This window comes from Magallana gigas, chromosome 1, assembly GCF_963853765.1.
Source record: "Magallana gigas chromosome 1, xbMagGiga1.1, whole genome shotgun sequence".
NCBI classification, from domain to species: Eukaryota; Metazoa; Mollusca; class Bivalvia; order Ostreida; family Ostreidae; genus Magallana; species Magallana gigas.
Genome location: NC_088853.1, coordinates 46,739,605 through 46,762,589, shown reverse-complemented (window position 1 = coordinate 46,762,589; position 22,985 = coordinate 46,739,605). Strand labels below are relative to the sequence as shown.

General features: G+C 35.4%; 2 protein-coding genes across 4 annotated transcripts; both read left to right on the top strand.

Annotated features, from left to right (window-relative positions):
• The first annotated feature begins 23 nt into the window (after positions 1–23).
• On the top strand, positions 24–9,000 carry LOC105331574 (biogenesis of lysosome-related organelles complex 1 subunit 6). 2 transcript variants are annotated; one of them, XM_034465244.2, is made up of 6 exons: positions 24–45; positions 2,346–2,478; positions 2,566–2,761; positions 4,183–4,270; positions 6,676–6,762; positions 8,258–9,000. In XM_034465244.2, the coding sequence occupies exons 2-6, from the start codon at positions 2,418–2,420 to the stop codon at positions 8,387–8,389; spliced, it is 564 nt and encodes a 187-aa protein (XP_034321135.2). In that variant the 5' UTR covers positions 24–45; positions 2,346–2,417; the 3' UTR covers positions 8,390–9,000. The 2 variants fall into 2 exon arrangements, with proteins under 2 accessions (XP_034321135.2, XP_034321136.2); XM_034465245.2 differs by lacking the exon at positions 24–45 and having other exon boundaries at positions 2,307–2,478.
• A 3,088-nt stretch (positions 9,001–12,088) lies between these two features.
• On the top strand, positions 12,089–21,073 carry LOC105331575 (tryptase-2). Of its 2 annotated transcripts, none has more exons than XM_034465240.2 (7): positions 12,089–12,250; positions 14,518–14,700; positions 17,012–17,097; positions 17,199–17,287; positions 17,796–18,061; positions 19,582–19,736; positions 20,815–21,073. In XM_034465240.2, exons 1-7 carry the CDS (start codon positions 12,193–12,195, stop codon positions 20,977–20,979), a joined length of 1,002 nt encoding a protein of 333 aa, XP_034321131.2. In that variant the 5' UTR covers positions 12,089–12,192; the 3' UTR covers positions 20,980–21,073. The 2 variants fall into 2 exon arrangements, with proteins under 2 accessions (XP_034321131.2, XP_034321132.2); XM_034465241.2 differs by lacking the exon at positions 19,582–19,736 and adding an exon at positions 18,488–18,636.
• The last annotated feature ends 1,912 nt before the right edge of the window (positions 21,074–22,985 follow it).

The following is a 22,985-nucleotide window of genomic DNA, read 5'->3' as shown; positions in this document are numbered from 1 at the left end:
CATCTGATTTTGCAGAAATCAAAACAATATATCTGAATATGAAATGTAAGTTTTCTAAAATGTGTGCAAATGTATTACACTATGAGTCGTAAAAGTTTATGAACTGTAGACAAATTGCTATTTGAGTATATTTATGTACGTTCCGGGTATTGCTCTTTAGAGCTCTTTTAGCCAGAGACATTTTCATAGCCTGATCCAGTTATTAAAGTTTGTTCTTCAATATCAATAATTTTTCAGTTGATATGATTGTAACGGAAATGGGGAAATAATGACGGATCAGTTCGAATTCGAACAACGACCTCCTGGATCTCTTGTCAGGTGCTTTACCAATGTCCATCTAACTGAGCTATCTAGCTGACACTGGGCTTGGGGAAAAATGCTGATGATGGACCCTCCACTTTGGAGGGTCCATAGTGGAGCTTGGTGTGTCAGTCTTAATTCAGAGTCCGTTTGATCTGTCGTTCCAATTATGTTATCAGAAACAGAATGGGGCACATTGTTTTATTTATATGACTTTTAAACACAAGCACATAAAACTTCTCTCCCCTAATTGACGATGACGAATGGTGGCACTTTCATTTAGGTGCTGGGTGTTTTAAAAGTACATATTGTTCATTAGTTCTACACAAGGTGTATATAGTAAAAATATTACAGTTGCATTATTGCTGAAGTGGACAAAAATTTATAACAGCTTATGAATTTTATTCTTACTACAAAAGTGTAAGTCTTGTAAAAATGATTAATTTATTTTATATTACATTTCCTTTAAATGTCCCTATGTCCTGAAGATAATTGTGCTGAAATTTCTAAATGCACTATGACATGGCGAGACATTTCAAACACCGGACATTGTCTCCGACAACAATCCGCATTGTTAATACATATATTGCAACGAAGCTGACACTCTTGGTGACTTGGAATTCGGACTCAGATATTTCCGATAATCATATTGTTTGAGAACAAGATCATCGGGTGGTTTTCTTAATTTTTCTGTAAATAATTGTCAACATCCATAGCATTTTTTTTTTACTATTAATATGTTACTCGGGGGAAAAAAGATAAATCTCTCCCAACGTTGAGGTGAGTTAACCTCCTGTTCACAGTCTCACTGGACTCAGAATAATTGTTACACAAACATAGAGTAATTTATGTATCCTGATAAAGTTCATTTGAAGTTGCTAAATTCATTAAATGTTAGGACCTCCCTCTCCTTTTTTTTAATTTCTAATAAACAACCCATATGTTTTAGCTATTTGGTGCATGATGAAATTGGGATGACAGATCAAACTGACTCTTAATTAAGACTGACACACCAAGCTCCACCCCCTCCACTATGGACCCTCCAAAGTGGAGGGTCCATCGTCAGCATTTTACCCCAAGCCGCTGACACTGTGCAGTACTAGTTCAGAGGCCCAGGTAGGAATCCTGGTCTGGTCCATCTCATGTTACATTTCATGCCGTGCCAACCCCTGAAATTGACAGGTTAACTTCTGCAAGGGAAAGAGCCTGGGGTGATCTTCAAGGGCAAAGATCATTTAATGGGGGCCCTGGAGGAATGTGACAGTTAGACCAGTACGAATGCTTGCACCTGATAGCTCAGTTTGTAGAGCACCTAGTAACTACAGATTCATTAGGAATCATTCTTTGAGTATTATGAGGTGATAATTTTGGTCGGGGCATGATCAAATCCAATAAATGATTGTTAGATTTGATCACGCCCTGACCGAAATTATTACCTCATAATATTCAAAAAATGATTCCTTATTACTTATATTTATATAATTTTAAGCCATTGTACGATTAAATATTTAAATATAAATAAGCAAACCCCGCTGGCGCCACAATTTGGCGTCATTTGTATTATGGGTTATATTAATAGTACAAAATCGATACGTAGTGTTATCACAGGCATAGACACTGAAAAATGTAAATATAGGGGGATGGAATTCTAATCCTGGTTTGATCCATCATCATTTTCTCCCATTACGTTACATTTGGTGCCGTGCCAGCCTTTGGAACTGACAACTCCTGCAAGGGGAAGAGTCTGTGGTGACCTTCTTGGAATAGAGAAATGTGACAGTCAGACCGTTTTGTATACTGGCACCTGATAGCTCAGTTTGTAAAGCATCAGTGACTAGAGATTCAGGGGTCCCAGGTTTGAATCCTGGTCTGGTCCATCATTATGTGTATTTCTCCCATCCCATTATAAATGTATATTAACCTGTTCATAAGGGTGACACTTGTGTTGTTTATGATGCATGGCCTATCAGTTTCAATTAATAATTATGAAAATTGTGATTGATTCTTAAATTATAAATTGTAACCAATCAGTTTTTTGGTGACAGACTATATAGGATAGAAAAGTTTTGGGACCTGAATATTACAACATAAGTATCATCTGGTCATTGAGTCCAACAATGTCTGGGGATCCAGCTGTCGAGGAGCAGAGAGGTGATCAGCAGAGCAGAGAAATGGATGGTAATGCCTGTACTAATTAAGTCAATCTCCTATTTGTATAATCTCATGGTTATTTATCTGTAATATGGTGATGTGTACTTCCAACAGCTGACAGAAGCAAAGAGAGTACTGACATACATGAGAAGGATCCACAGGGTGCCCCCGAGACTGGGGAGGGTCCACTCCCTGAAGAGGAGAGCTGGACAGCTGTGGACCCCTCAATGGTAGAGAAGCTGTCCATAGGTCTGCTAGAAATTTGTCTCCCATCCTTGCAGAAATCAAAGAGCTCATTGGATGATCTGCTGTAAGTTTTGCTACTTGTACATTTGTAGAGGATCTGTGCTGATACCATACAAATTCAGAATTATACAAACAATAACACTGCTAGATCATAACATACATGTACATGCTGTTTACTAAAATTCTTTTTTAGCAAACTTTATCAATGAGATTACTTAATGACATATTATCAAGGATTTACTGCTCAGTAAAATTAAAAAATTAAATGAATTTTGCCATATGGCTTATTAAAAACAAGTTAAAAAAAATATGGGTAGGAAGATCCATAGATTATATGCAATTAGTGCTGTTCTTAATTAAGGTCAATATGATGATTAAGCTACCCAAAAAGTACAATATTCACCAAGCTGAGGCAAGGTGCATGAAGATTGTACTTTGAGGGTAGATAAAACATGGTATTAATCGAAAAAACAGCAATAGTTTTTTTATTTTATGATTCAGCAGCAAACTGGTACAGATATATTAAACTGAGTGTTATAAAGCAAAGATCTTAGTTTGAAGCCATAGCCGAACAAATTGAGAAAAGTGATATTTCATTGGATGATCTATTTTTAGTCCATTGTAGAGAAAATCAAATGTTATATTGAATTATTGACCTCCTTAGGTCAGGTGCAGGTGAATATATAACGTTCTATTTTTTCTAGATACATGTTGTTGGATATGAGCATGTAACAATTCATTGTGTTACCCGTTGCTAGGTGTGTTGCTAATGCTGAGGGTAATAGAACAAATTACCAACTGCGTCTAAACCAATCAGATTTCAGTATTTAACATGAAAGTATAATAAATACTATATATATACAGAAGAATAACTGTTATCTATCTGACTTGTCGTTCAAACTTTTCCTGCTGATTTTTGGGAGTTGATTTTAATCAACTCTCCTTTGCAGTTACTCTGGCAAACTGGAAGTGAAACAGACTGTTTCAACCTAAGCACAAATAATCACCACTGACTAGATTTAGAACTTTTATGTACATGTATTTGAAAATGATAGATAGATTAGATGTAAGGAATTCATGCAGAAGCATTGCTTTTCAAGTGTTCAAGGAAACTTACTTATAAATACCTTGAAAATAATTAGATTTAAAATGGTGCAAACAATTGTTTGTAGTCTCACTTTTTCCTATGCCAGAGTTTATTATTGCTTGGATACAATTTTCCAGAAATATTTCGATTACTGTTATAGTTTGATGGCGTTAATTCTATCTTTAAATGTTACACAACATGATTCATAAGGGGGTTTTCCATCTAAATCTCAGAATTCTTGTCGGAAGAGACCAATAATTCATATTTTAAAAAATATGTGGAATTATTCAAATATAGCTATAAGAAACTATTTGCCATGCAAAATTACATATGAATAATATTATAATAAAATCAACTCCCGTTTGTACTTAAGTACTATGACTTTTATTTCTGTTCAGACAGAACCAGCAGTTCCTCACTGAGTCTGTGCAGCAGGAGAACTCAAAATTTGCTGATTGCAGAGATATTGAGGAGCTTAGTAAAACAGTAAGTATCAGGGAACAGTTGCTCAACCATCAGCATTGATGGTTTTTATGGAGCATGGCTATATCCCTTGAACTCTATATCCTGTATATAGTATGCCAGATTTTGCTGGATACTGTATATCTATTTGTAGGGTTTCATAATACTTGTCAGGCTTCATATGCTGCAGGTTCACTGGGCGTTACTCAATTTGTATGCACACACCGCTGCAGTTTTGAGATTGTATCTTTAAAAAAAAAATGATTCAATACTTAAGTGAAGAATGTTTTAAAACAGCTCAAAGCATCTCCTAAATAAAATTTGGGTTTTTTTATGATGAGAAAATAAAATTGCACTATTGTCGACATATAAAATAAGTTTACATTCGGGATCAATACTGGAAGCCATATCATTGACATAAATAAGGAATAACAAAAGACCAAGAATACTACCTTGCAGAACCCTGATGAACTGACAATGATAACATTTTATAATTCGACATACTGTTCTCTATTTGATAAATACATTTGAACCATTCAGTATTTCTAATACCAATACCTTTTACATAAAATTTCATGATTGACAGAATCCAGCATAATCACACCTGCATAATGGCCCTTAGCCATATTGTCTTTTGATAAAATCAACAATTATATTATTAATTGTGTTAGTAGAAAATGGCTTCTAAAAGCTTATTGAAACTTGAATTTTTGTGTTGGTCTAAATACTTTACAAGTTGTGAATGAACAGCCTTCTCTAAAATCTTAAAAACAAAAAAAAATACTAACAGGTCTATAATTTCCATTGTTATACTTTCATGTTAAATACTGAAATCTGATTGGTTAAGACGCAGTTAATAATATTTACTATTACCCTCAGCGTTAGCAACGCACTTGGCAACGGGTAACATTAAAAAATGTTACATGCGCGAAAATTATGCGCGTACGGTTTGCTGTAGAATTCACGTTATTCCTATATAAAAGCAGTAAAATTTTCTTAAAAATTTCAAAAAAGACATTCAGTATAACAAAATAAATAGTGCCTGTTTGGGAGGATAACAGTTGAAATTGACACCCCTCGAAAACCATTGTCAACCTCCGCTTCGCGTCGGTTGACAATGGTTTTCTCGGGGTGTCAATTTCAACTGTTACTCTCCCAAACAGGCACTATTTATATAATATCAAATGAGCTACCTTTTTATATAGTGGTCTAGCAACTTTCATGTCATCTGGAGCAATTTCAGAAGTAATAGAAAGATTAGAAATATTCTTCTCAAAAACCGTCAGCATAAAGAAACTAAATTATATGTGAAAGTATCCTCAGGTTGTGTAGATTTAAGTTTGTTTAAATCCTGATCCCTAGGAGTAGGGTGGGGCCACAATGGGAGGTTGGAATTTTACATAACAAAACATGATATGGAGAAAAATCTTTAAAAATCCTCTTCTCAAAAACCAATTTGCCAGAAAAGCTTATAATTGTGTGGAAGCATCCTCATGCAGTGTAATTTAAGTTTGTACAAATCATGATACAGAGGGGTAGGTTGGGGCCACAATTGGAGGTTTAATTTTTACATAAGAATATTATTTAGAGAAAAACCTTTAAAAATCTTCTCAAAAACCAATCAGCCAGAAAAGCTGAAACTTGTCTGGAAGCATCTTCAGGTAAATTAGATACGTCAAGTTTGTTTGATCAAATCATGATCTCTAGGGCTAGGGTGAAGCCACATTTATTGATGAGTGTTTGTATTTTTTATAAGGAAAAATCTTTAAAAATGTTCTCAAAAACTAAATCAACAAAAGGAGGTCAATGTTGGTCAATACATGTAACTTATATGTTGGAGAAAATTTTAAAATCTTTGAAAATCATAATATTCTCCACTTAGTTGTCTAGATATTTTCTATTTGATACTCTAAAGATAGTCTAAAGCCTTTGTTAGCTCTTGTGCTCATGTGCACAATGTGGCCCCTAGGCCTCTTGTTTGAGAGTTATCCCCGATTTTTATTTTGTGTATTATTGGCACCTGGCCATTCATTATCTTTAGCATTGTCAAGCATTAGTAGAGTGTGGGGTATGTGAGCGTGCTTTTTAAAAATATTTTTTGTATGTGACCTTACTAGTATTTTTTAAGATGATGAAACAGGAAAGAATTTATGAAGCAAAATCAATCTTTAGGATACTATGAGTATTTCCTACACCAAATTGTCTTGATGAATGAAATTCATTTTTTTTTCAGAGCAGTTCTTTTGCTTTGAACCAAACCATATTCAAACTTGTATTTATTGAGATGGTGCAATTTTATTTCACATACTTTTATCTTTTGTCCTAAAGAAATGACAACTGTCTCTTGAATTTGACTTCATTGTTCAATGTTTATACTCTTGTTGAATATGATGATTTGAAGTGCAGCATATCGCCAATTATCATTGTAGATGAACCAAGCCAGGAAATATCACACGAAATTAATCAACCTTAAAAAAGAGATGAACTTTTTGTCAGACAAGGGTGTTAAACTAAAGGTAAGGCAGATATATATATATAGACTGTGTGTAATCATGTGTCCACATCACTGAGTGTACAGTAGTTTAATAGTATCTACACACTTCATCCTAGGTAATAGGAATAATTTTGCTAGTCATTACTGCTTTTTTTGTCATCTGAGTCACTCAACATCTGTTGTTATCCATTTTAGTCCATGGTCAATTTTGCTTTATTAGGCTTTAAATTTGTGTACATTTTAAACTTCTTTTCATGAATAACTGAATAAATCACTTAATTTTATCTGATACAAAAAGGGAAGGAAAATTATAACAAATTTGCAATGCCTATTATTGTAAATTTGTTGTATGAATTACAGATATAGTAATAAAAGAAAATCCAATGGTTCCTGTGTCCTCATCATGATAATTCTATATAATGCTTCACCTGATAAAGACAGTATTATGACAGAGACAAAAACAGCTGTGTCTCCATTTAAATAAAATTTCACAAACAACCCCTTTAGAAACCTCACACATTTTTGACATATTACTTGAGTGATTAAAGAAACTTTCAAATTTCGATAAAAAAATCATTTAGGTTTTTGCGTTGAGTTAGGAACTGTTTGAACTCAAGTCTTCTCTATATTTGTCATAATCTAATTAAAAGGTCTAAAGGAAAACAATCGATTTCAATCAACAAAAACACTATATCATTTTGTATATTTACAAGTGAGCCTTTTATATACTACAAATCCGTAAATTCGAGGTCGAAGTCGCATATAACATTTATAGATAACGCACTAAATTGTGACTGAAATGGATAAGTGGTTAGGTATTTTTATATAACTAGGCTGTTTACGTTAAAATTTTCGATAGCACCCAAACTTGTGGCAATATTTCTTTCTTATCGTTCGTTAAAATATTCAAACTGATAAATTTTATATATTGTGCTTCTGCAAACTTCGTTTTATAAAATTTGATGGACAAAATTAATTTTGAAATTAAACCAATGCCTTGCGCTATCTTCTTTATTAAACTCCCTTTTCATCATGCAATAAATATAATAAATCTAGCAGTAGTCGGGGGAGAAGACATTAAACTAAAGCTTTGCTGTACAGGCTTAAATACTTGAATATTATTTTCACAAATATTGCCTCCCTTTTACTAATAAAAGATTCCAAAATTGGAGCCCGTGTCGAAGTTTTCAACATAGACTTGTACATGTTATACATGTTAAGGAAAGTTGGTTAACTCTCAGGTACAATTTGTGATATTTGTGCAAGCATCCTATTCGGAAAAAACAACTTTTTTTCACATAATTTAGATACATATATTTTCACCTTGAAATGTTGATTTTCATGTTCCTGTTACAGTTTTTTGTTTTCATTTATTCGCGAGAAGTATAGACCCGACTTGAGATTTTAGTTCAATATAGACATCTTACGATGCTGTCACTCTCTAAATAAAACAATGTCCAAAACAGTCTTTAAATAGTATATCTAACTGACACAGTAAATAATGGCTTTGTGTTTAGCGACGAGCCTTGAAGATTCAGCAGCAGAAACAGAAGGAAGATCTTCAGCGAGTCCAGCAGAGGATGAGAGAGCAGGAGAGGGAGAAAATGTTGGAGGCAAAGGTCGTCAAAAGGTCACAGTCGCCAACCTAGCACCATCATTCAAGCAGTTTATCAGCTATTTATGTCATGGATTATATCATTATTTACTATAGTACTCATTTATTCATTGCACATTACTGTCATTACATGATATCTGATTGTTGCAATAAGAAATATTATTGATGATTCTTTTTGGGAGTTTTTTGTATAATTGAAATTGAGAATTGTTTAGACATACTAATAGTAGGAAATACACGATCTTGTCAAATGTCAAGCAAATATTTTAAAATAAAATTTCAGGTTCAAAAAGTCTGTACACAAGATATATGAATATTTATGTTGCTAAGTTACCGGTAATTTTGCAGTAAGTATTTACTGAAATCAATATTTGGTAAACAATTTTATTTTGATTTACAATACTATATACATTTATAATTGTTGATTTTAAGCAACTGTATGTTAAATATATGTTTGATATTATGCTTAATGTTATGCATTTGATTTACTCTGAAGACAATAATTGTGACACAGTCATCAATTTCAATTCATTTCTGAAAGGGATGTAAGACGCCCAGCATTTGCGAGAAAAATAATATTATTTTTTAAGCTGTGGGGAATTTTTAAAGATTTTCCTAATTCATATTAAATTCACTTTAAAACTTGTAGGAGTTACATTTTTATGCCAGACGAATGAGCGATAGTAGTTTCGCTCCTTCGCCTTCGCATCTTCGCCGTTGCATCTATGCACATTCACCTTCGCAACTTTGCTCTCTCGCATCTTCGTCGACTAAAAGGCGAAATTGCGAGTCGCCCCAACGGAACACCATAATTCCCCACCAAAAAATTATCACCCAATGCTGTTCTGAGGTTCCTAATATAAAGGGTACTTGAGTCTAAGACAGTAGGACTTTAGTACGTATTATTTTTTGGTGTATCAAATGGTTTACTGGTGTATTTGGAATGGTTGACCAACATGTTGAATGTTATAGTCAAGCTACAAGCGAGTTACAGCGGTAAGATACCATTGTTTATTTTATATAAGCAAAGCTGAAGTCTTATGTTTGTTTACAAATAATGAAAAGGTAATGTAGGGAATTACTATTTTTTTGACAAAATGACTGGTGAAAAATAATATAAACTAACTCAATAAGTTCATAAATACTATTATCAACAAAATGAACAATATTTGATTGAAACATTAATAATACAACAACAGAGAACAGAGTTCTAACGGCATCTCAATAGTACGCCACCTCCAATCTTCGAGAACGACTAAACTAGTGGATATACGACTGAATACATCGCCTTGGATTTAAGTTATATAAAAATGTTTGGTGTATCTACAATAAACTTATGCCATCTTGAATTTTTCGACCGTACATTAATTTCTACCCCAATTACCAAGATTCTAAGCACTTCTATCTATATACACCTATAAACAAGAAACTAAATAGAAAAGATAATTTATTATTAATACCCTATAATTTGATAAGAGGGATTATTGCAATTTGTCTCTACGTTTTAACATAAGCATGACTAAGCCAATACTTTGTTAAGTTTGCTTTATGTTACATTATAAGACATGCTAAAGTAGGACTTTGGCAGGTACCAAGATTTCACAAGTTTTACTAACAATCCTACATGTACATTAGTCAAAATCTTAGCATGCTTTATGCTACTACAATTCCATATACATGTATAGAAAAATCACCGGTCAATGTTGTGTAACCATAATCCTTTATTATTGCTGTAAAAATACATGGTGTAAAACAATATCATGAATCAATGCTGTAACAAAACAATATTCAGTCATTTCAAACAACAACAATCACCGGTTGATGTAGTAAAACAATAACCACCAATAAGGTCAATGTTGTGGACAAGGTTGTATAACAGCAACAACCGGTTAATGTTGTATATCAACAATAACCTGTTAGTGTTGTATAACAACACTTATTGATCAATGTTGTATATCAACAACCACCGGGCATTGTTGTATAACAACAATCACCGGTTAACGTTTTACAAAAACAATTCCAGATAACTGTTGTATAACAACAATCACTGATAAATGTTGTATAATAAAAATCACTGATCAAAGTTGTACAACAATTCCAAATCACTGTTGTATAAAACCAACCACTGGTTAATGTCGCACAATAAAAATTAGCGGTCAATGTTGGATTACAACAATCCCTAGGTAATGTTGCATAGCCATCGACTGGGTCATGAGGAACTCAACATCAGACATCCCAAGAGGCATATCAGATGGGGAACGTTCACAACACTTGAAGACTTGGACTTTGCCGATGATATTGTCCTGTTTTCCCACTCCCATCAGCACATCCAAGACAAAACACATAGGCTACACGAGTATGCTGGAAACATTGGACTGAAGATCAATACCAAGAAAACTGAAGTCATGACCCTAAATGTGAATAACCCACAAGGAATTAAAATGGACAATCACATCCTTCCATTTACAAACAACTTTACCTATTTAGGGAGTATTGTCACAACAGATGGTGGAGCAGACAGGGACATTCAGCAGAGACTAGCCAAAGCCAGAGCAGCATTTAAGAACTTGCTAGCTGTGTGGAAATCCAGCCAGTATACCAACAGGACAAAGCTCAAACTGTACAAAAGCTGCACCAAACCAATTCTTTTGTACGGTTCAGAGTGCTGGAGAATGACAGAGAACGACCTTAACAAACTGTCAACTTTCCACACCAAGTCCCTGAGAAGAATCCTAAAAGTATTTTGGCCAAATACCATCTCAAATCAGGACCTTCTCAGCAGATGCGATCAGGAGGATATGGCCACCATCATCACCAGGAGACGATGGACCTGGATTGGCCACATACTCAGAAGGGACCCTGAATTCATCATAAAGACAGCCCTCTTCTGGACACCAGAAGGAAAAAGGAAGAGAGGGAGACCAAAAGTTACCTGGCGGCGAACAGTGGAAGCCGAGAAGAAAGAGCATCAGAGAAGCTGGGGCACTCTCCAGAAGCTAGCCAGTGACAGACAGGGATGGAGAGCCCTCGTTACTGCCCTATACGCCAAAGGCGTCACGGGCAGTAAGTAAGTAAGTAATGTTGCATAACAACAACCACCGGTTAATGTTGTATAACAAAAATCACCGGTCAATGTTGTACAACAATAATTCAAGTTAGTATTGTATTAAAGCAACCACCGAGTAATGTTTTACAACTACAATAACCGGTTAAATTTGTATATCAACAATCACCTGTAAGTGTTGTATAACAACACTTATGGGTCAATGTTGTAGACAGCAAATACCGGTCAATGTTGTGTAACAGCAACCACCGGGCAAGGTTGTACAACAGCAATAACCGGTCAATGTTGTATATCAACAATAACCGGTTAATGTTGTATATCAACAATCACCGGTTAATGTTATAAATATCAGTTATAAACAACAACATTAACCAATTCATAACATATAACAGCAATCATCGTCCAGTGCTGAAAAACAATCGCCATAAATGGCGACTGAACAATACCAATTCTTGTAAAAGGTGTACAACAACAATCTGTATTAAATAGTGTACACCTGAGATGCTGACCGAAGTCTCTATGTACCAGTGTCATAGTATGATATTGAATCACATGTGACATGAGCTAGGGACGTTTACTGTTAGATTACAAAACTACAGGAACTCTTACTGAGTTGATAAGATGAGGACTTTTGTAATGTTTTCTTTGGTTGGATAACTATTTATAACTGGCACTAGGAATCACGAGCGTGTAATCTGGCGCCATCTGATTGTGGCCTATCGATTCTCACGTCCCCTGTCCCCGCTGTCCAGTCCGCTACAGCTCCACTCAAGATGTGGTCCCTCGCCGCGTGCCTTCTTTTCCTGGGAATTAACTCAGCTTCGGCGTCAAGTAAGGCTGTTTATACATGTAATTAACTCATCATCGGCGTCAAGAAAGCTGTTTAAAATTGAATCATCGTTGGTGTCAAGTAAAGGCTTTTAATAATCAGCATCAGCGTTAAGTAAGACTGTTTATAATCAACTCAACAAGTCTGTTTATCAGGATGTATCTGGTTTATCATTTTTGTTCACACAATTTATGTCAACACAAGTGGGTATAGTACTAGTATTTAAATTGCAAGAAAAAGTTGTCAAATATTGTCGTTATACAAGGTTATCAGATAATCAGCATGCATTGAGTCAAAAGAAGTATTAGACCATAAATATTTCAATTTAATTATAATATTCACACATGTACAGCTTACCATACTGCATGTAATATATCAAAATAATTTTATCTAATCAAACAATCAGATGATTTCTTAGTTGTTTCATGTGGCTATAAATAAAGCGAGTGATGCAGAACAAAATTTACACATTCATCGTGATGAATCTAAAGGAATTTAGAGTAGGTTAGGATGAGCTTGTCCAAGTCCATGGATTTCACGTTCTCAATGATAGATGGATGAAAAATTATCCACGTATTGTCAACAACAAATGTATAAAACAGGACATCAATGGACACTATTATTGTACTTTTTTTTTTTTTTTTTTAGCTTTTTCTGATCACCTGTTGTCCGTCGTCCATCCGTCCGTCTGTCTGTAAACTTGTCACATTTTTTACTCCTTCTCTAGAATAACTGTGTCAAATTTAACCAAACTTGGTTCAAATCTATATTTATGGGAAGAATATTCTTCATTGTTGAAATAAAGAGTAAACCCAATTTTAAAAGGGATACAATTGCAAAACAGTTAAAATATGGTGCATGTCTAAAAAATCTTCTTAAGAACTACTGCACCAGAAATGCTAATATTTACACCAAAGCTTTTATATATAGTGAAGATTCTGAATTGTTAAATCGTGACCGCCGGTCTAAAACTGGGGCCCAAAGAGGGGTTCAAAGTGTAACATTGAAATATTCAGGGAAAACGTTTAAAAATCTTCTCAAGAACTACAATGCTCCAATTAGTTATATTACTATGCAAGCATCCTCAAATAATATAGATTCTAAACTGTTAAAATCGGGCAAATACTAAGATCCCATGACCAAAAGGGGCTCAAGTTTAACATAGAAATATATATATAGGGAAATATTTAAAAAATCTTCCTCTCAAAAACTACAGTGCTACAATTGGTGAAATTACTATGCATCATCATCAAATGATGTAGATTCTAAATTGTTAAAACCGTGACCCACGGACTAATGAATACTGCGGCCCCAAGACGGGGTTCAAGTTCAACATAGAAATGTATAGGTTACCATGCCAGTATCCTCAAATAATGTAGATCCTAAACTGTTAAAATCGTTACCCCCAGACTATTATTGAGGCCCCAAAAAGGTTTAAAGTTTAACAAGTTTAACACTGTTGTAAAATGTGTACAAAAAAAAAACTAATATTAAAAAATGACACGTGGAACTATTGAGCCCATGGGCCTTTTGTTTAGCTAAGTATGACGCACTATTTTCTATAGCGATATGAAAATACCTAGTTGATGTAAATACCTGTCATAGGTTAATGCATTATGTATTTCAAATACAGGAAATATACAGAACAGTTGAATGGCAGCAGAGGATATAAATAAGATACATATGTACGTCTATTTTTTGGGGTATAGACTATATGTTTAAAGGGACCTAGACACGATTTCAGATGAAAATTTAGTTTTGATTTTAAGGTATGAAATAGTTTCCTTTTGTATTTTGAATGATTCACCAAAATTTGAATGCTAGAAATCATGTTAAAAGCGAGATACAGAGGAAAGAAGTCGTTGGTATGTAAACAGAGCTCGAGTCTTATATTCGTTTACAAATCGTGTGAAGTAGAGAAATTACAATTTCGTTGAGAAAATAATTTGCGAAATCAAGATAAACTGATTCAATGTGTTCATAAATAATTTTATCAACAACAAAAATCAACCTTAGATTTAAACCAATACAACACATATGTAAACAATAAAATTACAGAACAAAGAATTAAAGCCTCTATAACTTGCTTGTAACTCGATATTTGACTTTCAAATTTTGTCAAAGCATTAAGAACACCCCTGTTGAGAAATCAAGATATTAAAATTGAAAAAATAAATTTTGAAAAATTTGAGCTCAAATCGTGTCAAAGTCCCTTTGAAGTGTACTATTTCTTTACAGCTTGGTTTACAGATACTTTTTTAAACTTTAGCTTGCTCCACATCTCTTCACGGACGTTGCGTCACGCTCTATGAGGGGTGCCATGTCGGGGACAGCTACACCTATAACTTCTGTGGTTTCCTGCAGAAGTGTTGTATCCCGCCCACCATAATTCACAACCACGTCACAACAGCCGCTCCCAGTCACGGAAGCGGAAGTGTCTCAACTAATGCCGGTAGGTGCTGGACCCGGAAGCGGTCACGGACAAAGTCAGAATTTGTTTACATCCTGTTCCTGCGTGCGTAACATAAGAAACGCATAGAATTTATTGTTGTTTAACGATGTTTCCATAACATAACAAGTGATTACATGCTAATACAAATGTTAATAAATAGAAAATAGTAATTCTATTGAAGTAGGTATTTCTTTACAATACACATAACACAAAGATCATTTGAATATGAATTTAACCAAAGGAGAGTTGAAAGTATAGGGAGTCGTTCTTGATCAAGGAGAGCGGTCTATAGTACAGGTGACACACTTAGAGGATCTTATCTGTCACGATCCCTTAGTCCTACAAGCAGGCACTGGACTAACACCGCCATAACTAAAGGGAAATGCTCTAAGACTATGAGTATGGTACATTTAAACCATTTATTTATCGGCTTAGGAGCTAATCAAGAATTTGGAGTCAGAGAGGGTGCCAGTTGTAGGCAAGGAGTCTTCGGGCCGCCTTGAGACCCCCAGTGGGTCAAGGGCAAAGCCCTGGTGAGGGACCCATGAGGGAAACCATGATTCTAGAAATCTTTTTAATTTAGAAAACCTTTGAGATTTTGAACCCATCAAAAACTTCTGGTTTGCAGGGATGTAAAAAAATATCTTTTTTTCTTTGTTTGCGGAATTGCTTCAACTAATTAGTTTTTAAGAATTTAGTTCAAGAAGGCTTGATAGCCAAATTAACTACTTAAAGTTAACGGTATAACTTGTTAGGCTATAATATATTTTAAGTTATGAAAAATTCTATATACTTTGTCTTTGAAATTTTGGTATTTCCTAATATTTCATATAGAGCTCTTCTTCTACAGGAGATCAATATGTATCAAATTGGCCACGAATGTTAAACCCTTATAACAGATAGCAATGCCAGCTGGTATCCATACTACTAGTAGATCAAAATAATAGACTCGAATTTTTTGGCTATAATACCGAGAAAGTGCTGCATTTTGTTTTATATGTACATGTATTCTAAACATCATTGGTACTTAAAATTACCAATTTGTTTTGATTTTTTCTCAATCAAGCTTCGCTAATTAATCAATAACGAAAATTCCTTTTAAAAATCCGGAAGTCATCTGAATTTTTTGGATTTTACAATCTTGCGCATGCGCATTACATTCACGCTAAATCACGGGAGGGTCTCAATTATGTTTCCACAATACCACATTTGCATTGATAAACTCAGAAACGATCATACAAATACGTGTAAATTTTCATTGAACATTTGCTAATACATATTCTGTTCATCAAAGAAAATAGGGGAAATAACTCTAACTCAGTGCAAATCCCGAGAGTTCCAAATGTCAACATTATGTGTAAATTTGAAGCGAGCAAAAAATGTTGGTGAAAAAGTGTTGAGTTCTTCATTAATATGAAGTAAATTTTTTGATGAAAACGAATAATTTGATTGTTGTTTTCAATGCAGCTTCATTTATTTTCTTCAAAATCGTTTCGGAGCGATTCTGCAATTTTTTGCAACATTTAATTACCGGTATATGGGAGTCATTTTAACTGTGGTGAAGGCCTGTCCAGAGACACAGTTTGATTATTCTAACTAAGCAGAGTGTAGTGAAATTAATAGCTTTTTTGCAGGCTTAAAGTTTGGTAATGAAAATGTCAACAATCGATGTGTCGATGTATCTATTTGGTAAATGTCCGATATCGATCACAATTATGCATAATCAACCTTGCACGCACGGGTCAAAGTCTAGTATATTAAAATAAGCATAGAAGAGTGGTTAAAACTTGCTATATAATATAACTAAAAACTAATTATCAAATCTGGTTGAACCCATGGATTATTGTTAGAGAATAACCAATTACTCTAGTGGTTGAACCAACGGGTTATAGTTGAGTATAACCAATAACTCTAGTGGTTGAACCCACGGGTTATAGTTGAGAATAACCAATTACTCAAAGGTGGTTGAACCCACGGGTTATAGTTGAGTATAACCAATTACTCAAAGGTGGTTGAACCAACGGGTTGTCTTATACTACACCATTGAAAACGGCCCAATACAGAGAAATCCCATGAATTTTCCAAAATTTGATAAATAAGAATCACATTTGATAATTTTCTTGGCCAGTATAACTTAACTTTCTTTTGGCAATTTTAGGGGAGGGGGGGGGGGGGGTGATGCGCTCACCTTACATGTATAAACATGCAATTGTAGAAGAATAATTTGCTTACTGTGTTGTGGTTGCATGGTATATTCCGATTCATGTTTCAGTTATGTTCATTTATAATAGTAATTATGATTAATTGACAGCTTCTTGCGGAACATCAATGGTCGGATCTACCCATACTAAGATAGTGGGAGGAACCACTGCATCGCACGGGGAATTCCCATGGCAGGTATCCAATAAATACACCCTTACATTATAAACAAAATTTGTTAATTACACTATAATTATAGAGTTGAAGTGGTTAAAGTATCTTATACATCCTTTATACAGGTGTCTCTAATGTATGGTGGTAGTCACGTGTGCGGCGGCACACTGATTGATTCCCAGTGGGTCGCCACAGCCGCCCACTGCTTCGAAGAGTGAGTATTACTATATGTAACTGTGCATTCATTACTGCACAATATGTTGTGTTGATTTGATTTTGTTGTGACACTGTCATAGGTCAATTCAGACCTATTTTATGAGCATTTTTTAGGCAGGATTTTTATTAAAGACTATTTATTAAAATAGATTCACAGATTAACAGATCATTTAAATAACATTTAGGCTGGTATAACAAAAACCCATCATATACACCCAGAAAAAGTTCGTCTCTTGCACAACTTGTATTTTTTACGCAAAATGAAGAAAACACGGATAAAAAAACTCTAGGATCTAAATATTATGAATTAAAATCATCTCCTGGGTATTTTAGCGGTTGTGCGCCTCAACATTTGATTTAAGCAACAGACGACTTTGGACCGGTGTATTGTTATAGATTTTTTCAAATTGAATTTTAAACAACCCCAACATGGAATCCTGGCTATTGAATAGGTTTTCCTGATATTGTTGGTTTAGATTTTATGAAGCAATCTATGATTTATATAGCTACCACAATGCCCGATACTGGACGGTGGGTGTAGGTATGCACGATCGCCATCACGTGTACACGACTCAGGTACATCACGTGCGTAACTTGATCGTCCACACCGGATACAACTCTCATACAAACCTGAACGACATCGCCCTGATGAAACTGGACAAGCCCGTGGACATTAACACGCAGTACGTGCGGGCGGCCTGCCTTCCTAACGCCCATGACAGCTTCGACCAGATGACGTGTACCGTCACTGGCTGGGGCGCCACCTACTTCGGTGAGTCGGCGACTTAATACCCCTTCTCATTTTTCAAACAAACAAAAAATACGTGTAGATTTTATTTCATGAATTAACATGAATGTATACTTCTTGAATGTTAGTCTTTGTTAACAATATTCACTTGTTTAAAAGATTGATCCTATATTTTACACAAGGAAAAAACATTTAATGTTTGCTTCTAATATTCTTGCTTGCAAATACTTATCTAAACAGAATTGAAATGTGACCAGCACCTGCTTCAAGAGAGTGAAATATTGTCTATTGATTTTTAAATAATGGAATGTTGTTGTATATGTAATATGAAACTGGTTTCAACGGTATAGTAATGTATTTATCTCTAGTATGAATAGCTATGTACACTTATCTTAAAGTTGGTTCATGACCAACATGCCTGTCTGGATTTCTGTACCTATCACTCTCCAGATGAGAACGGGGCTCCAGGAACCAGATATTTGAAGAAAGTGGATGTTCCTACAATGACCAACTCGAACTGCCGATATTTCCTCGGCAACGCGGTTCACAATAGCAATATTTGCGCTGGTTTACGTCAAGGTGGTAAAGACGCTTGTCAGGTAAAGACTGGTCAAACTGTAAATCTATCTCCCTTCTTCCATTGTAGGTTAGGAATTACATGTGATACTTTTTAACAATATATCTCCCCCACTGTATGTCTGGGTTTCAGCTTTAGTGTCAAATTGTGTTAATACGGCAGATCAGCTAACCACTTTTCGCATACAGATTCATATCACATAGTTTTTGTCGGAGTTGAACATGCGCTTGTCAACGTTGAGTTACGTTTTCCAGCATCCACTGAATTATAATTGGAAGATTAATGCTTATAGATTGATCAAAGAAAAGGATTCTTACACTCTACATGCCAGTGTTTTTTACGTGCCGAGTTTTGCAGTAGAGATTTGCTCTTACTCGTTGTTTATAAAACGGCCAAAAAGAGAACACTGTGCCGGATAATTATGCCAGTGCTAAGGTGACATTTTTGCCCCATGCAATGAAGATTCAGTTTCGGACAAAAACATCATATAGTATATACCAAATGATAGTCTATTGTCTGGAGAGTATATAACCACTTTTGTTGTTAGTGTGTCTCACCTGACAGGTAAGATATTTACCTTTAAAAATTAATATCCCATATGAAAATGATAATTCCAATAGGAGAGATGAATCTTCTACAGGAAATATTGACAATCAACACACAGCCAGCAATGGCCTATCATATAGCATGTTTGAATTTTTCGATATATGCAGCTTAGACGGATGCAAAAATGTCACCTTGGAACTGGCATAACTATCCGGCACAGTGTTAGAGGTCTTATATAAGTTTGCTTTTTCTATCGAGTTGATCATTAGATTACAGGGTGCACCAGTTACATTCCAGACGAATGTTACCAGTACCGATGAATGCAATGTTGGTTGGTGTTTGTTGACACACGGAGATGGCATTGACAGGGCCGTACTGTATGTGGTTCTCTTTATGTTAAAAGATTATGTTTGTTATTTAGATGAAAATGGTAACGCCCCTGGTGCTCAGTTTCTAAGAAAGGTTGACGTTCCCACAATGTCCAACTACCAGTGTCAGTACTTCTTGGGTAGAAATAACGTGCACACAAGTAACATCTGTGCCGGGCTCAGAGCGGGCGGGAAGGACGCCTGTCAGGTCGGTAGTAGCGCCCCCTGGCTTTGCTCTGTCAGTTGGTAGTAGCACTCCCTTGCTTTGCTTTGTCAGGTCGGTAGAAGCGCCCCCTGGCTTTGCTTTTTCAGGTCGGTGAGGCGCCCCCTGTCTTTGCTTTGTCAGGTCGGTAGAAGCGCCCCCTGGCTTTGCTCTGTCAGTTGGTAGTAACGCCCCTGGCTTTGCTCTGTCAGTTGGTAGTAGCGCCCCCTGGATTTGCTTTGTCAGGTCGGTAGTAGCGCCCCCTGGATTTGCTTTGTCAGGTTGGTGGTAGCGCCCCCTGGATTTGCTTTGTCAGGTCGGTAGAAGCGCCCCCTGACTTTGATTTGTCAGGTCGGTTGAAGCGCCCCCTGACTTTGATTTGTCAGGTTGGTGGTAGCGCCCCCTGGCGTTGTTCTGTCAGATCGGTTGAAGCGCCCCCTGACTTTAATTTGTCAGGTCGGAAGTAGCGCCCCCTGACTTTAATTTGTCAGGTCGGTTGAAGCGCCCCCTGACTTTGATTTGTCAGATCGGAAGTAGCGCCCCCTGGCTTTGCTTTGTTGGACTCGAATACTCTCATGGCTGTATCTGCTTCTGCTGTGTGGATCACTGTAATTTTTGATGCTTCAAACAATGTGTTTTATTTTGCTGTGTGGTCCTCCATGTATTCCTGTTAAACAGCGGTGTATACTATTATTTTACGTGTAGTCTGCTTTGCAGTTTTTCGGGACAGACTAAAATTGCTATACCCAACACGCTTGTATGTATCGTTATTTTTGTGCTATTTATCTGTAAAGTGAAAAGGTTATGTACGGTGAAAATGGAGATTGTGAAACATACAAATATTAAACTTTTTTATGTTTATTTCACATTTATATAACTACAAGTGCATAGATCCAGGTTGTCTAAGATCAAAGGGGGAATATTATCAAACAAAAAACCTGTAGAGAGAAATATAACTTGAAATAGAAAGCACATTTATCATTTATTCACAACAAAATAATAAAGTCCCAAAATCGCTACCTTTTTTTCAAAGCTTAGTAAGTTTGATTCTGAACTTGTTTTGATTTGATTTTCTGTATCACAGGGAGACAGTGGCGGACCTTTGGTCTGTAAGAAGAACGGAGTCTGGAAGCTGGCCGGTATTGTGTCCTGGGGGTACGGCTGTGGGGACAGGAACGCCCCCGGGGTGTACACACGCGTCACTTCCTTCCTCTCCTGGATCAACCAACAGAAGGCCGCCCACCCGTGATCCCGTCACTACAGATACTCGCCTTACCTTGCTCTATAAAATTCACGTGGTGTATGTCCTGGTTTTTTTTAATATAAACTTAATAATTACCTTCCTTGGTCTTGTATTTAGCCATGATTGTGGTGATATAAAGACATTCTAATACAGTTGAGTAATCATGCTATTTCATAAGCAGAGAGGACTTTCATGGTTTGAAAAGGGGACTTGAAATTCATATTTTAATTTAATCTATAGTAAAATTACCGAAAATATTGAAATTCTACGTTTAAATCCGTTTGCAGATTTTAATGTGAAAGCTTACATGTGCATCATAGACTATATAGATGTTTGAAAAGACTGAACAATATCAGTACAGTATTGCACATTTGTATACATTAATCAACTCTCCTATGCAGTTACTCTTGTAAAACGACAGTGAAACAGTGTGTAAACCCAAGCACAGTCTTAAAAGGAAAACCGTTATCAGTGACGAGACTTACATGTAGTACTTGAAAATAATCGATAAATTCGATGTAAAGTATTACGAAGGATTGTTTTTTCAGGAAACTTATTTATAAAATAATACCTTAAAAATAGTCAGATTTGATACGAACAATTTGGATATTTTTTGTTGTATATTTAAGTATTTCTACGCCAGAGTTAAGCAAGACAAGTTCATTGTTCACTGTCACTGATTACCAAATCCTACAGCAATTAAGTACAGGCTATCCGATCTAAGGTTAGAACCAGTGCGCGCGTAGGTTAGACTTTATCCTTATTTGCTTGTGAAAAAATTGTTTTTATACAATTTTTCAGATATATTTCGATTATTGATACATAATGCATCGTAAAGTTTCATCATTCAGGTAGAAGACATGAGCAATGATGCTTCCCCAACCCTCAACAGTATGCTCACCTCAGCTCTAGAGATGGCGTTAGTTCTATCTTTGAATATTTGTATAACATGATTCATATGGGTTTTCCGTATATGGCTCAGAATTCTTGTCAGAAAAGCCCGAGATTTCATAATAGAAAAAAATAGGTATCCTGTATGAAGGTTTTTATAGAACATCAACAACTTTTCAATCATGTAATGAGAGCACATATGAACAATAAACTTGTTTTGTTGACAGAAACATGTATAGCGGTAGCCACTCGGATTTGACATTTATCATTTGCAGTTTTTAGGCATAGATTTCTCAAGGAATAATTTTTTTTTGGCTTATTGATTTTTAATATACACACATGTACATGAGTTTTTTTTTCAGCCATTTAAAGAAAATCGTATCTTTTGATACAAGGTATCTAATAGAATTTTATTAAAAGAGTAAAAGAGTAACTACCATATTCATTTAAATCTAACTTTAATGTTTAAGCAAAAGCGACTTTAGGGTCGTGAACATGAAATTGTATTTGAATATAATATATGAATTTACATGTATATAGATATACACACACTTTTATTAGAGTTTATAGAGCTCGGCTGAATAAATAAATAGCTTGCACATTAACATAATTAACTCGCATGTTGACATAAATAAGTCGCGTGTTGTCATAATTATGATGCATCTTGCATCTATGATATCAGACTACGGCACTAGTAAGTCATTTTACCAATATCAAAATCAAAATCTCTAAAAGGATGTGTAACTTGCATATCAACATACTTATCTTGCATGTCGACATAATTATCATGCATGTTGACATAATCTTCTTGCATGTTGACATATTTATCTTGCATGTAGGGGGCAGAAATATGCCACCATAGCACGCGTATCTGGGCGAATTCAAGACAGGGCGAAAAGGCTTGCAAGTGTAAAAGGGCGAAAATTACATTAGGCGAAAATAACCCTGTATACAATATCTCTATATTTTTCATCTAAGACACACATAAATATAATTTGATTTATTTCATCATGAACCGTAGTTATAACTACACTTAGTAAGTAGATGTTAAACTTTTTGTAGATCCGAGTTTATGCCTGTGTCTGGTACATCGATCACAGACTTGTTTATTTACTGTCGTA